The sequence below is a fragment of the Erythrolamprus reginae genome, chromosome 13 (genome assembly GCF_031021105.1).
Source record: "Erythrolamprus reginae isolate rEryReg1 chromosome 13, rEryReg1.hap1, whole genome shotgun sequence".
NCBI lineage: Eukaryota > Metazoa > Chordata > Lepidosauria > Squamata > Dipsadidae > Erythrolamprus > Erythrolamprus reginae.
Window position 1 is genome coordinate 2751793 of NC_091962.1, and position 14171 is coordinate 2765963.

Genomic DNA, 14171 nt, shown 5'->3' on the forward strand with positions numbered 1-14171 from the left:
CCCACCTCTGCCATCAGGCATGGGGGAACTGAGATATTCTTTTCCCCTAGGCTTCTACAATTTATGCATGGTATGTTTGTTTGTATGTATGTTTGGTTTTGCAATAAGGGTTTTTTAGTTGTTTTAGTATTGGATTTACATGCTGGTTTTTATTACTGTTGTTAGCCGCCCCGAGTCTATGGAGAGGGGCGGCATACAAATCCAATAAATAAATAGATAGATAGATAGATAGATAGATAGATAGATAGATAGATAGATAAATAAATAAATAAATAAATTTCCTGACAGTGAGACCAATCCACCCATGGATTGCTCTGTCCCTGGAGGCTTTCAAAAAGAAACTGGACTGCCACCGGTCAGAAGTGGCGTAGGGTCTCCTGCTTGGGCGGGGGTTTGGACTAGATGACCTCCAAGGTCCCTTCCAGCAATAGGTTGCTCTCGGTTCAGCGAACTGGTAGTGATGGGATTTAGAACCCACTACTGGTCCCTTCCAACTCTGTTAATCTAGTCCATGCCAGCCACTGAGTGCCTTATTGAGTTTGAAATTGGAACCCCTTGAAATAGAAAAGGGGAAAATGGCGCTTGCCCCAATTCTTTCTCACTGTAGACTCTATTTCCTCTAAAAAATATGCGCCACTCAGTTTCCAGATTGGCACCTCTTTTCAGAGGGAATAAAGTATATTTTCGGCATCTCCACCCCATGTCCAGTCAACGAAGCGGTGGAAGTGATGTGCCGGTGCCTGGACGCTGTTGGGGCCTGGATGGGTGTCAACAGACTCAAGCTCAACCCGGATAAGACGGAGTGGCTGTGGGTTTTGCCTCTCAGGGACAATCCCATCTGTCCGTCCATCACCCTGGGGGGGGAATCATTGACCCCCTCAGAGAGGGTCCACAACTTGGGCGTCCTCCTCGATCCACAGCTCACAATACAGAAACATCTTTCAGCTGTGGCGAGGGGGGCGTTTGCCCAGGTTCGCCTGGTGCACCAGTTGCGGCCCTATCTGGACCGGGAGTCACTGCTCACAGTCCCTCATGCCCTCATCACCTCGAGGCTCGACTACTGTAACGCTCTCTACATGGGGCTACCTCTGAAAAGTGTTCGGAAACTTCAGATCGTGCAGAATGCAGCTGCGAGAGCAATTATGGGCTTCCCCAGGTATGTCCATGTCACACCAACACTCCGCAGTCTGCATTGGTTGCCGATCAGTTTCCAGTCACAATTCAAAGTGTTGATTATGACCTTCAGTGCATCGGACCAGAATATCTCCGGGACCGCCTTCTGCCGCACGAATCCCAGCGACCAGTTAGGTCCCACAGAGTTGGCCTTCTCCGGGTCCCATCGACAAAACAATGTCGATTGGTGGGACCCAGGGGAAAAGCCTTCTTTGTGGCGGCCCCAGCCTTCTGGAACCAGCTCCCCCCGGAGATTAGAATTACCCCTCCTTGCCTTTCATAAGCTCCTTAAAACCCACCTCTGTCATCAGGCATGGGGGAACTGAGATATCCTTTCCCCCTAGGCCTATACAATTTATACATGGTATGTTTGTGTGTGTGCTTGCTTGGTTTTGAATAAGGGTTTTTAGTTATTTTAAATATTAGATTTGTTATATGCTGTTTTTATTATTGTTGTTAGCCGCCCCGAGTCTACGGAGAGGGGCGGCACACAAATCTAATTAAATAAATGAGTGAGTGAATGAACAAACAAACAAACAAACAAACAAACCAATCAATCAATCAATCAATCAATCAATCAATCAATCAATCAATCAATCAATCAATCAATCCTGTTTCTGCCCGGCCACCACAAGCAGCGATTTCTCCAGCCCATCTTCCCAATACCTTGTTTCTTCCATCTCTTCAAAGCAGTCCGGATCTGCCTCCGAAGAATCCGATTTTTGCTCCGCATTGCGTAGTACAGGGCATCGTGGTCAGTCTTGTCCATCAAAGCCACGTTGGCGCCGTTCTGCAAGAGGAGGTCAGCTGCCTCCACGCCCCCGTTTTCACAAGCAAGGATGAGAGCCGTCCTAGATAAAATGGGTAGAAAAAACCCCCCCGTAACAGATTACGAGTTTGAAGGGACCTTGTGGGCCATCGGTTTTAGGTCCTGTTTTAGGCCCAGTACCTTCATCAACGACTTGGACGAGGGGATTAGACGGGGAACTTTTCAAATTTGCAGACGACACCAAACTGGCAGGAATAGCCAACACTCCAGAAGATAGGCATAAGCCCTTCATGGCATCGGACCAGAATATCTCCGGGACCGCCTTCTGCCGCACAAATCCCAGCGACCAGTTAGGTCCCACAGAGTGGGCCTTCTCCAGGTCCCGTCGACTAAACAATGTCGTTTGGTGGGACCCAGGGGAAGAGCCTTCTCTGTGGCGGCCCCGACCCTCTGGAACCAGCTCCCCCCAGAGATCAGAATTGCCCCCACCCTCCTCGCCTTTCGTAAGCTCCTTAAAACCCACCTCTGTAGTCAGGCATGGGGGAACTGAGATACTCCTTTCCCCCCAGGCCTATACAATTTATGCATGGTATGTTTGTGTGTATGTTTGGTTTTTAATAAGGGTTTTTAGTTATTTTAAATATTAGATTTGTCATATGCTGTTTTTATTATCGTTGTTAGCCGCCCCGAGTCTACAGAGAGGGGCGGCATACAAATCAAATCAAATCAAATCAAATCAAATCAATCAATAAATCAATAAATCAATAAATAAATCAATAATAAATAGGCGCAAAATACAGAAGGATTTTGACAAACTTGAACAATGGGCGCTATCTAACAAAATTAAATTCAATGGCGAAAAAAGTCAGGTTCTACATTTAGGTAAGAAAAACAAAACGCACAGGTACAGTATAAGTGGTACCTTGCTCAACAGTGGTAACTATGAGAGAGATCTTGGAGTCCTAGTGGAAGACCATTTAAATAGGAGCCAGCTGTGTGCAGCAGCTGCCAAAAAAGCCAACACAGTTCTAGCCTGCATTAACAGAGGGATAGAATCAAGATCATGTGAAGTTGGGGGAAAGATCAAAAGCAACATGAGAAAATATTATTTTACTGAAAGAGTAGTAAATCACTTCCAGCAGACGTGGTAGATAAATCCACAGTAGCTGAATTTAAACATGCCTGGGATAAACATAGATCCATCCTAAGATAAAACACAGAAAATAGTCTAAGGGCAGACTAGATGGACCATGAGGTCTTTTTCTGCCGTCAGACTTCTATGTTTCTATGTTTCTAAGTGTTTCTATGTTTCTAAGTGTTAATACCACTTTATAAGGCCTTGGTAAGGCCACAACTTGGAATGCGGCATTCCGTTTTGGTCGCCCTGATGCAAAAAGGATGTTGAGACTCTAGGAAAAGTGCAGAGAAGAGCGACAAAGAGGATTAGGGGACTGGAGGCTAAAACATATGAAGGATGGTTACAGGAACTGGGTATGTCTTGTTTAATGAAAAGAAGGACCAGGGGAGACAGGATAGCAGTGTTCCAATATCTCAGGGATTGCCACAAAGAAGAGGGAGTCAACCTTGTTTTTCAAAGCACCTGAACGTACAACAAGAAGCAATGGGTGGAAAATAAACAAGGAGAGATGCAACTTAGAACTAAGGAGAAATTTCCTGACAGTGAGAACAATTAATCAGTGGAACAGCTTGCCTCCAGATGTTTATGAATGCTCCAACACTGGAAGTTTTAAAGAAGATGTTGGATAACCATCCTTCTGAAGTAGTGTAGGGTTTCCTGCCTAAGTAGGGGGTTGGACTAGAAGACCTCCAAGGTCCTTTCCAACTCTGTTGCTATCTAGTCCAGTGTTTTTCAACCAGTGTGCCGCGGCACACTAGTTTGCCGCGAGACATGGTCAGGTGTGCCGCGAAGCTCAGAGAGAGAGAGAAAGAAAGAGAAAGAAAGAAAGCAAGAGAGAGAGAGAGAGAGAAAGAAAGCAAGAGAGAGAGAAAGAGAACAAGAGAAAGAAAGCAAGAGAGAGAGCAAGAGAGAGCAAGAAAGAAAGCAAGAGAGAGAGAGAGAGAGAAAGAAAGCAAGAGAGAGAGAAAGAGAACAAGAGAAAGAAAGCAAGAGAGAGAGCAAGAGAGAGAGAGAAAGCAGGAGAGAGAGAGAAAGACATAGAGGGAGGTAAGGCGGGAGAGAAAGAGAGCAAAAAAGAGAGGAAGGAAGGAAGAGAAAGAAAGAGGGATGGAGAGAGAGAACGAAAGAGGAAGGAAGGGAGAGAGAGAGAATTTTTTTGTCCAAACTTTTTTTAGGGGCCCCCCCCCTGCTCAATGTGCCCCAGGGTTTCGTAAATGTAAAAAATGTGCCATGGCTCAAAAAAGGTTGAAAATCACTGATCTAGTCCAATCCCCTGCTGAAGCAGGAGACCCTACACCATTTCTGACCGATGGCAGTCCAGTCTCTTCTTGAAAGCCTTCAGTGATAAAGCTCCCACAACTTTTTTTTTTTGAATATTTTTTTTATTATTTTTCATTAGAAAAACAAAAACAAACAACATTTAAGGAGCTATCATTGCTCCGCTTATCTCAGAAGTCTAACTAGTACCAAAAAAAAAGCTAACTATAGTCAGCTCAATGCAGAAATGTAACACACATATACTATGTTCTTGTTAGATTTAACTCTGTATTCTTTATGTTAATTAATTTTCTTATCTATAAAAATATCAGGTACTTGAACTAATATTAAAATATAAAAAATGACACTTTAAAATGTATAATATTGCAAAAAATACTCTATATTTATGTTGTTTTTAAACTATTACATTATTACAACTTTTGAAGGCAACGTCTGTTTCATCGGTTGGTTGTTCTCACTGTCAGGAAATTCTTCCTTATTTCCAGGTTGAGTCTCTCCTTGATCAGTTTCCATCCATTATTCCTTGTCTGGCCTTCAGGTCTTTAACCCTCTCCCCTCTGGGGCAGCCCCTCAAGTATTGGAAGATGCTCTCATGTCTCCCCCGGTCCTTCTCTTCACTAGATTGCCCATGCCCAGTTCCTGCAACTGCCCTTAGAAACATAGAAACATAGAAGTCTGATGGCAGAAAAAGATCTCATGGTCCATCTAGTCTGCCCTTATACTATTTTCTATATTTTATCTTAGGATGGATATATGTTTATCCCAGGCATGTTTAAATTCAGTTACTGTGGATTTATCTACCACGTCTGCTGGAAGTTTGTTCCAAGGATCTACTACTCTTTCAGTAAAATAATATTTTCTCATGTTGCTTTTGATCTTTCCCCCAACTAACTTCAGATTGTGTCCCCTTGTTCTTGTGTTCACTTTCCTATTAAAAACACTTCCCTCCTGAACCTTATTTAACCCTTTAATATATTTAAATGTTTCGATCATGTCCCCCCTTTTCCTTATGTCCTCCAGACTATACAGATTGAGTTCATTAAGTCTTTCCTGATATGTTTTATGCTTAAGACCTTCCACCATTCTTGTAGCCCGTCTTTGGACCCGTTCAATTTTGTCAATATCTTTTTGCAGGTGAGGTCTCCAGAACTGAACACAGTATTCCAAATGTGGTCTCACCAGCATTCTATATAGTGGGATCATAATCTCCCTCTTCCTGCTTGTTATACCTCTAGCTATGCAGCCAAGCATAGCTAGAGGTATAACAAGCAGGAAGAGGGGGATTTGTGTGTTATAGTCTCCAGCCTCCTAATCGTCCTGGCTGCTCCCCTCTGCACTTTCTACAGGGTTTCAGTGTCCTTTTTGTAGTGTGGTGACCAAAACTGGATGCAGTAACTAACTAAGGCTTTACAGAGTGGTATTAATATACCTCCTTAGATCTAGATTGTATCCCTCTGTTAATGCAGTTTAGGATTGCATTGTTGTTTTTTTTGGCTGCTGCTGCACACTGCTGTCTCATGTTTAGCTGATTGTCTACCAAGACTCTAAGATTTAAAATTAAAATAATAAGAATAAGAATTATTATTATTATTATTAAAAAACAGACGATCCAAAGTGCAGACTCTGTAAAGAAACAGAGGAAACAATCGATCACATACTCAGCTGTTGCAAAAAGATCGCACAGACTGACTACAAGCATAGACATGATGCTGTGGCACAGATGATCCACTGGAACTTGTGCCGGAACTACCATTTACCAGTAGCAAAGAACTGGTGGGATCATAAGCCCGAAAAAGTGGTCGAAAATGAGCAAGCAAAACTACTGTGGGACTTCCGACTTCAGACTGACCGAATTCTGAAGCATAACACACCAGACATTGTGATCGTGGAGAAAAAGAAAATATGGACCATCGACATCGCAATCCTAGGAGACAGCAGAGTTGAGGAGAAGCAGCTAGAGAAATTAGTGAAATACGAAGATCTAAAAATCGAGCTGCAACGACTCTGGCATAAGCCCCTGAAAGTGGTCCCAGTGGTCCTTGGCACACTGGGCACAGTACCAAAGGATCGCAGCAGACATTTGAAAACCATCAGAATTGACAAAATCTCCATCTGTCAATTGCAAAAGGCCGCTTTACTGGGATCAGCAAACATAATTCACCGCTACATCACGCAGTCCTAGGTGCTTGGGAAGCACCCGACTAGTGATGAAATACGAAATCCAGCATGAATCTCGTTTGCTGTGTTGTATTGATAATAATTTATTAGATTTGTATGCTACTCCTCTCCAAGGACTCGGGGCGGCTCACAACAACATAAAGAGAGTACAAATCCAATTTTTAAAAATACAATTCAAACCCTTATAATATAATAAAATAATCACACAATCCAATCAAATCATACACCAACCTTAACAATTGGGGGGGGGGGGTGTTAATTTCCCCATGCCTGGCGGCAAAGATGAGTTTTTAATAAGTTATGAAAGGCGAGGAGGGTGGAGGCAGTCCTAATCTCTGGGGGGGAGTTGGTTCCAGAGGGCCGGGGCTGCCACTGAGAAGGCTCTTCCCCTGGGTCCTGCCAGACAACATTGTTTAGTCGACGGGACCCGGAGAAGGCCAACTCTGTGGGACCTAATCGGCCACTGGGATTTGTGCGGCAGAAGATGGTCTCGGAGGTATAAAGATGAATTTTGACATCAGGGAACAGCTGGTGCAGTTCTTCCCACATCTGGCCCTACCTCTGGGTTCGAGGTAGGGCCAGTGTTCCCCAAACATACTGGGTTGGTGCCTCAGAAGGAGGGGGGGAAAGACGTGATTTTGTGGGAGTGGAAGGTGTGTGTTTGTGTGTGTGTGTGTGAAAGAGCACTTGCGATGTTTGTGGTGACGCTCACATGAGTCCAGCATTCTGTGTCCCACAATGGCCCCCCAATTGTCCATGGGGATCTTGAGCAGAAAGAGAAGGCAAGACTCTCCCTTTCCCCTGACCCCCAACAAATGGGACCCAAGGGAACCCTGCCTGCCTCAACCAACATAGAGGCAGCACTTAGACATCCGTTTCAATAACCACCTATGATACACTTGGCATCCATGTATCTGTCTAATCCTGCCTTGAAGCTATACAGGCTGACCGCTGTCACGACCTTTTCTGGAAGTGAATTCCATCAACCAATGACCCTCTGGGTGAAGAAATATTTCCCTTTAGTTGTCCTCACTTTCTTCCCTATGAATTTTGGGGAGGGGCCCCTCGTCCTAGTATTATGGGATAGAGAAAATATTTTTTCTCTGTCCACCTTTTCTATCCCATGCATGATTTTATACACTTCGATCAAGTCACCCCTTCAATGCCGTCTTTCAAGGCTGAAGAGACCAAGGCATTGCAACCTGGTTTCATAAGGGAGGGGCTCCATTTCCTTTATCATATTTGTTGCCCTTTTTTGCACCTTTTATTCAGTGGCGATTGGGGACCCCTGCTCTAGCGTTAGAAGACCTTTGGCCTCTCCTGATTCCAGAGTGCTGGATATGCCCATGTTACACCAACACTCCGCAGTCCGCATTGGTTGCCGATCAGTTTCCGGTCACAATTCAAAGTGTTGGTTATGACCTATAAAGCCCTTCATGGCACCAGACCAGATTATCTCCGGGACCGCCTTCTGCTGTACGAATCCCAGCGACCAGTTAGGTCTCACAGAGTGGGCCTTCTCTGAGTCCCGTCAACGAAACAATGTCATTTGGCGGGACCCAGGGGAAGAGCCTTCTCTGTAGTGGCCCCGGCCCTCTGGAACCAGCTCCCCCCAGAGGTTAGAATTGCCCCCACCCTCCTCGCCTTTCGTAAGTTCCTTAAAACCCACCTCTGCCGTCAGGCATGGGGGAACTGAGATATTCCTTCCCCCTAGGCATTACAATTTATGCATGGTATGTTTGCGTGTATGTTTGGTTTCTATAATAAGAGTTTTTTAGTTGTTTTAGTATTGAATTGTTACATGTTGTTTTTATCATTGTTGTTAGCCGCCCCGAGTCTACGGAGAGGGGCGGCATACAAATCCAATAATAATAATAATAATAATAATAATAATAATAATAATAATAATAATAATAAAAAATTCCGTGGCCTGCATCGCAGGGTGGTCGCCGCAAAGGGGAGACTCACTTGCCGTCCTTATCCATGAGGTCGACCTTGGCACCCCTCTGGAGCAGCTGGGAGCAGATGGCCGTTTGGTTCCCTTGAGCCGCGATCATCAGGGGAGTCCGCTCATTCTGGAGCCAAAAAGAAGAAGGGGAAAAACTCAATTTTGGACCCAAAGAAGGAAGACAAAAGAACAGGACCAAAGCAAGGAGGAGCAATGGCTGGTTCCAGAACCCACCCTTAGTCAGGTTTTTCCAATTAGCAACCCAATTGTAAGATCATTTATTTATTTATTTGTTTATTTATTGGATTTGTATGCCGCCCCTCTCCAGAGACTCGGGGCGGCTAACAGCGACAATAAAACAGTGTACAATAGTAATTTGGTATTGATGATTAAAAATCAATTAATATAAAAACCAATTAAAAGCAATTTATGAGAGAACTTTGATAAACTAAGGGTTTATCAAAGGGGCAACCTTTAAAAAAGATTTATGTCCACTTTTATAGTTAGAAGATAGAAGATAGTAGATAAGATAGAAGCTAGAGATAGATGCACATCAAGACCACTAGACACAAGAACAGTTTTTTCCCGAATGCCATCACTCTGCTAAACAAACTTCTGTCAAACTATTCATTAAGGCTGCATTACTATTACTACTAGGTTTTTTCCCATCGTTCCTATCACCCATTTCCTTCCACTTATGACTGTATGACTGTAACTTGTGGTTTGTGTCCTTAAGATTTTTATTAATATTGTTTCTTCGTTGCTTATTTGAACCCTATGACAAAGTGTTGTACAACATGATTCTTGACAAATGTATCTTTTTCTTTTATGTACACTAAGAGTACAGGGTTCCCTCGATTTTCGCAGGGGGATGCGTTCCAAGACCGCCCGCGAAAGTTGAATTTCCGCGAAGTAGAGATGCGGAAGTAAATACACTATTTTTGGCTATGAACAGTATCACAAGCCATCCCTTAACACTTTAAACCCCTAAATTGCAATTTCCCATTCCCTTAGCAACCATTCAGATTATTACTCACCATGTTTATTTATTAAAGTTTATTAAAAAAATATTTATTAAAGGCAGACAAAAGTTTGGAGATGACATATGACGTCATCGGGCGGGAAAAACCGTGGCATAGGGAAAAAACCCGCAAAGTATTTTTTAATTAATATTTTTGAAAAACTGTGGTATAGACATTTCGCGAAGTTCGAACCCGCGAAAATCGAGGGAACACCAATGACAAATTCTTTGTGAGTCCAATCACACTTGGCCAATAAAGAATTCAATTCTGTTCTGTTCTATTCTATTATTCTATTCTATTCTACTCTACTCTATCTACTCTATTCGATAGAAGATAGATGATTGATAGAAGATAGATAGATTACCCAACAGTTTCAATATATAAAATATGTATTTCAATATTTCTTGGCAAAGTTGAGGAATGTCAGTACAAATTATTGTTTGCCCATTCAGCTTTGCTAAAATGTAAAATTAGCAGAGATGAAACGGGCAGGTTAACTTTAAATAACTACCATTATGACCTGAAATAGTGTGAGTTTTTTTTTCCATTTTACCAGTAATAAAAGTAAAATTTACTACAGTAGTTAAAAAATCCAAGCTCATAAAAAGGTGCCTTCCAAAAACAGTCAATAGAAAAAAGAAACCTCCTCAACTACTAAGTTAGTAGTTAAGCAGTACTGTCTGCCCTGAGTCTCATGGGATTGGGCAGCATATAAATCAAATAAATGAAATTAAATTGAATTAGTAAATTACTTTTACCTTATCGGTGACATCAAGGAACGCTTCTTGGTCACAGAGAAGCAAGACACTCGAGGCACAACCAGATAAAGCTGTTGGTGGAATTAAAAATGTTGAAAATCTCAGATTTTTACAATGTGCCCATAATAATAAATGCAATTTTCAGGACCAGAGGCAAATCTCTGCTAAACATTATAAACTCTACATTTCATTTTTTAAAAAGGCAAATGAAGAATGCCTCTTTAACAAAACACACTCATACTCAAAAGCAGGGGTCCCCAAACCTTTTACACAGGGGGCCAGTTCACTGTCCCTCGGGCTGTTGGAGGGCCGGACTATAAAAAAACCCTATGAACAAATCCCTATGCACACTGCACATACCTTATTTTAAAGTAAAAAACAAAATGGGAATGTACTATTTAGAGGGAGGGAAGAAGTCTGAAATTCATATATGTTTATGTTTTGTTTTTAATTTTCTTTTGTTAACATCTGATTGTAGGTTTTCTTGGCTTATAGAAAAATGTATAAAGAAAGAAGGAAGCACTTTGGCATAATGGTTAATAAGTTAGAATTATAATTGGTGTATTTTTTGAAGGAACATTAAGGAGGGAATTTAATTAAAAGAAAATGAATGTAACTGGATGATAAAAGTAGGGGAAAAAACTTTTGCAACTTTTTTGATGATTGATATTAGTTACTAACAAAATACCACATTTTATTCATAGAAAATTGGATGGAACACTGTGTTGTGTCACTTACCCGTGGGCCTGATAAATGGCCTCAGCGGGCCGCATGTGGCCCGCGGGCCGTAGTTTGGGGACCACTGCTCAAAAGTAAGTCTCTGTGAGATCCGTAGGTCACTGAACCTGCTAGGATAATTATTATCCCCCTTAAAATTTCAGTCTCCAACTTCAAGAGGCTTCATATGCCACTCATCTAGCTTCCCTACCTTGTAACCCCTCCCTCCTGCTTTTTCCATCTCAACTCACTCTCCCTGCACAATTTTAATTTATTTGGTTTATGGCATCTACAGAGATCATGCAATCACTGATATACAAATGTACCGTAATTTAAATAAAGCGATAGATTAGCTACCTAGACTAGCTAGATAGGAAGAATAGATTAGATAGATTAGATAAATAGATTAGATGGATGGGTGGATGGATGGATGGATGGATGGATAGATGATAGATAGATAGATAGATAGATAGATAGATAGACAGACAGACAGACAGACAGACTGATAGATTGAGTGTGTGATCGATTGATAGCTTGATTAAGAGTGACTGACAGATTGATAGAATAATATAGGCAGATAGACAGAGGCAGATCAATCTATCATTCATTTATCAATCTATGACTCACTCAAATTTATCTAACTATAAATCTGAAATAAATAAAGCGATAGATTAGCTAGCTAGATTAGCTAGATAGGAAGAATAGATTAGATAGATTAGATAAATAGATTAGATGGATGGATGGATGGATGGATGGATGGATGGATGGGTAGATAGATAGATAGGATAGATAGATAGATAGATAGATAGATAGATAGATAGATAGATAGATAGATAGATAGATAGATAGATCTAAAGGTAAAAGGAAGAAGAAACCGCTATGGTTTAGCAATGATGTAAGGGCTATAGTCAATGAAAAAAAGGCTGCCTATAGGAGGTATAAAGAGTCTGGAAGTATAGCTGATAGAGAGGTGTATAAAATGAGACAGAAGGAGGCGAAACAGATAATATATGCTGCTAAAGCCTCAAAAGAGGAAGAAATAGCAAAATCTGTAAAGAAGGGGGATAAAACCTTCTTCAGATATATTAGTGATAGGAAGAAGAAAAACTGCAGCATCACAAAGCTTAGTACCGGGAATAATACATGCATTGATGGGAATAAGGAGATCGCTGACCATTTCAATAGCTACTTCTGTTCAGTTTTCTCAAAAGACACCTTACAAAATAATACTATAGAGGGATATAGCATTGCTTCCAGCTGTACGGATTCAGCTCCAGTGATCTTAGAAGCCGATGTCTTAGAAGAACTTGAAAGATTAAAGATAAATAAGGCAATGGGTCCAGATGGCATCCATCCCAGAGTTCTTAAAGAACTCAGATCTGTCATTGCTACCCCCCCTGACTGATTTGTTTAACCAATCCCTGTTAACAGGAGATGTTCCTGAGGATTGGAGAATGGCCAGTGTTGTGCCTATCCACAAGAAGGGCAGTAGAGAAGAAGCTGGAAACTACAGGCCAGTTAGCTTGACATCAGTTGTAGTTAAAATGATGGAGACTCTACTCAAAAAGAGGATAAATCAGCATCTAAAAAACAATAACTTATTGGACCCAAATCAGCATGGCTTTACTGAAGGCAAATCATGTCAGACTAATCTCATTGAGTTCTTTGACTATGTCACAAAGGTTTTGGATCAAGGTGGTGCCGTGGATATTGCCTATCTGGACTTCAGCAAAGCCTTTGATACGGTTCCACATAAAGAGCTGATAGATAAATTAGTGAAGATTGGACTTAATCCCTGGATAGTTCAGTGGATTTCAAGCTGGCTGAAGCATAGACATCAGAGAGTTATTGTTAATGGCGAGTATTCTGAGCAGAGACAGGTTACAAGCGGTGTGCCACAAGGGTCTGTTCTGGGTCCTATTCTTTTTAATATGTTTGTGAGTGACATAGGGGAAGGTTTGGTAGGGAAGGTTTGCCTATTTGCCGATGACTCTAAAGTGTGCAATAGGGTTGATATTCCTGGAGGGGTCTGTAATATGGTAAATGATTTAGCGTTACTAGATAAATGGTCAAAGCAATGGAAACTGCAGTTTAATGTTTCCAAATGTAAAATAATGCACTTGGGGAAAAGGAATCCTAAATCTGAATATTGCATTGGCAGTTCTGTGTTAGCAAAAACTTCAGAAGAGAAGGATTTAGGGGTAGTGATTTCTGACAGTCTCAAAATGGGTGAGCAGTGTGGTCGGGCGGTAGGAAAGGCAAGTAGGATGCTTGGCTGCATAGCTAGAGGTATAACAAGCAGGAAGAGGGAGATTGTGATCCCCTTATATAGAGCGCTGGTGAGACCACATTTGGAGTACTGTGTTCAGTTCTGGAGACCTCACCTACAAAAAGATATTGACAAAATTGAACGGGTCCAAAGACGGGCTACAAGAATGGTGGAAGGTCTGAAGTATAAAACGTATCAGGAAAGACTTAATGAACTCAATCTGTATAGTCTGGAAGACAGAAGGAAAAGGGGGGACATGATCGAAACATTTAAATATGTTAAAGGGTTAAATAGGGTTCAGGAGGGAAGTGTTTTTAACAGGAAAGTGAACACAAGAACAAGGGGACACAATCTGAAGTTAGTTGGGGGAAAGATCAAAGGCAACATGAGAAAGTATTATTTTACTGAAAGAGTAGTAGATCCTTGGAACAAACTTCCAGCAGACGTGGTAGATAAATCCACAGTAACCGAATTTAAACATGCCTGGGATAAACATATATCCATTGTAAGATAAAATACAGGAAATAGTAAAAGGGCAGACTAGATGGACCATGGGGTCTTTTTCTGCCGTCAGTCTTCTATGTTTCTATGTTTCTAGATAGATCTTTATTTAAATATATAATTTTACCTTAATTTAATATATGGTTTTAATTAAATATTTATCCTATATTGTATTGTCCACTAGATATATCAAAGACAGATGAGAGAAAGAATGATAGATGACAGAAGATAGATTGATAGTAGATAAGATAGAAGATAGAAATCGGATAGGTAGATGATTGATAGTAGATAGACAGACAGATAGATAAATAAATAGGATAGAAGAATGGATGGATTGATGGATGGATGGACAGATGGTAGATGATAAGATAGAATGGAAAGAAAGAAAAGAAAGATTGAAAGAAAGAGAGATAGAAGAAT

The 14171-nt window shown here is 41.4% G+C and overlaps 2 protein-coding genes across 2 annotated transcripts in view; one reads left to right on the forward strand and one right to left on the reverse strand.

Moving 5' to 3' along the window:
• The window catches only part of FRMD8 (FERM domain containing 8), a 543310-nt gene that overhangs the window by 18692 nt on the left and 510447 nt on the right, over nucleotides 1-14171 (forward strand). The window lies entirely within an intron of this gene.
• ANKRD35 (ankyrin repeat domain 35) overlaps nucleotides 1-14171 on the reverse strand; it is an 81192-nt gene that overhangs the window by 17555 nt on the left and 49466 nt on the right. The window contains exons 6-8 of the mRNA XM_070766554.1: nucleotides 10265-10335; nucleotides 8505-8611; nucleotides 1840-2024 (exon numbers count right to left, since the gene is read on the reverse strand). Of these exons, the coding sequence (XP_070622655.1) occupies nucleotides 1840-2024; nucleotides 8505-8611; nucleotides 10265-10335 (363 nt within the window). The remainder of the gene's footprint in view (nucleotides 1-1839; nucleotides 2025-8504; nucleotides 8612-10264; nucleotides 10336-14171) is intronic.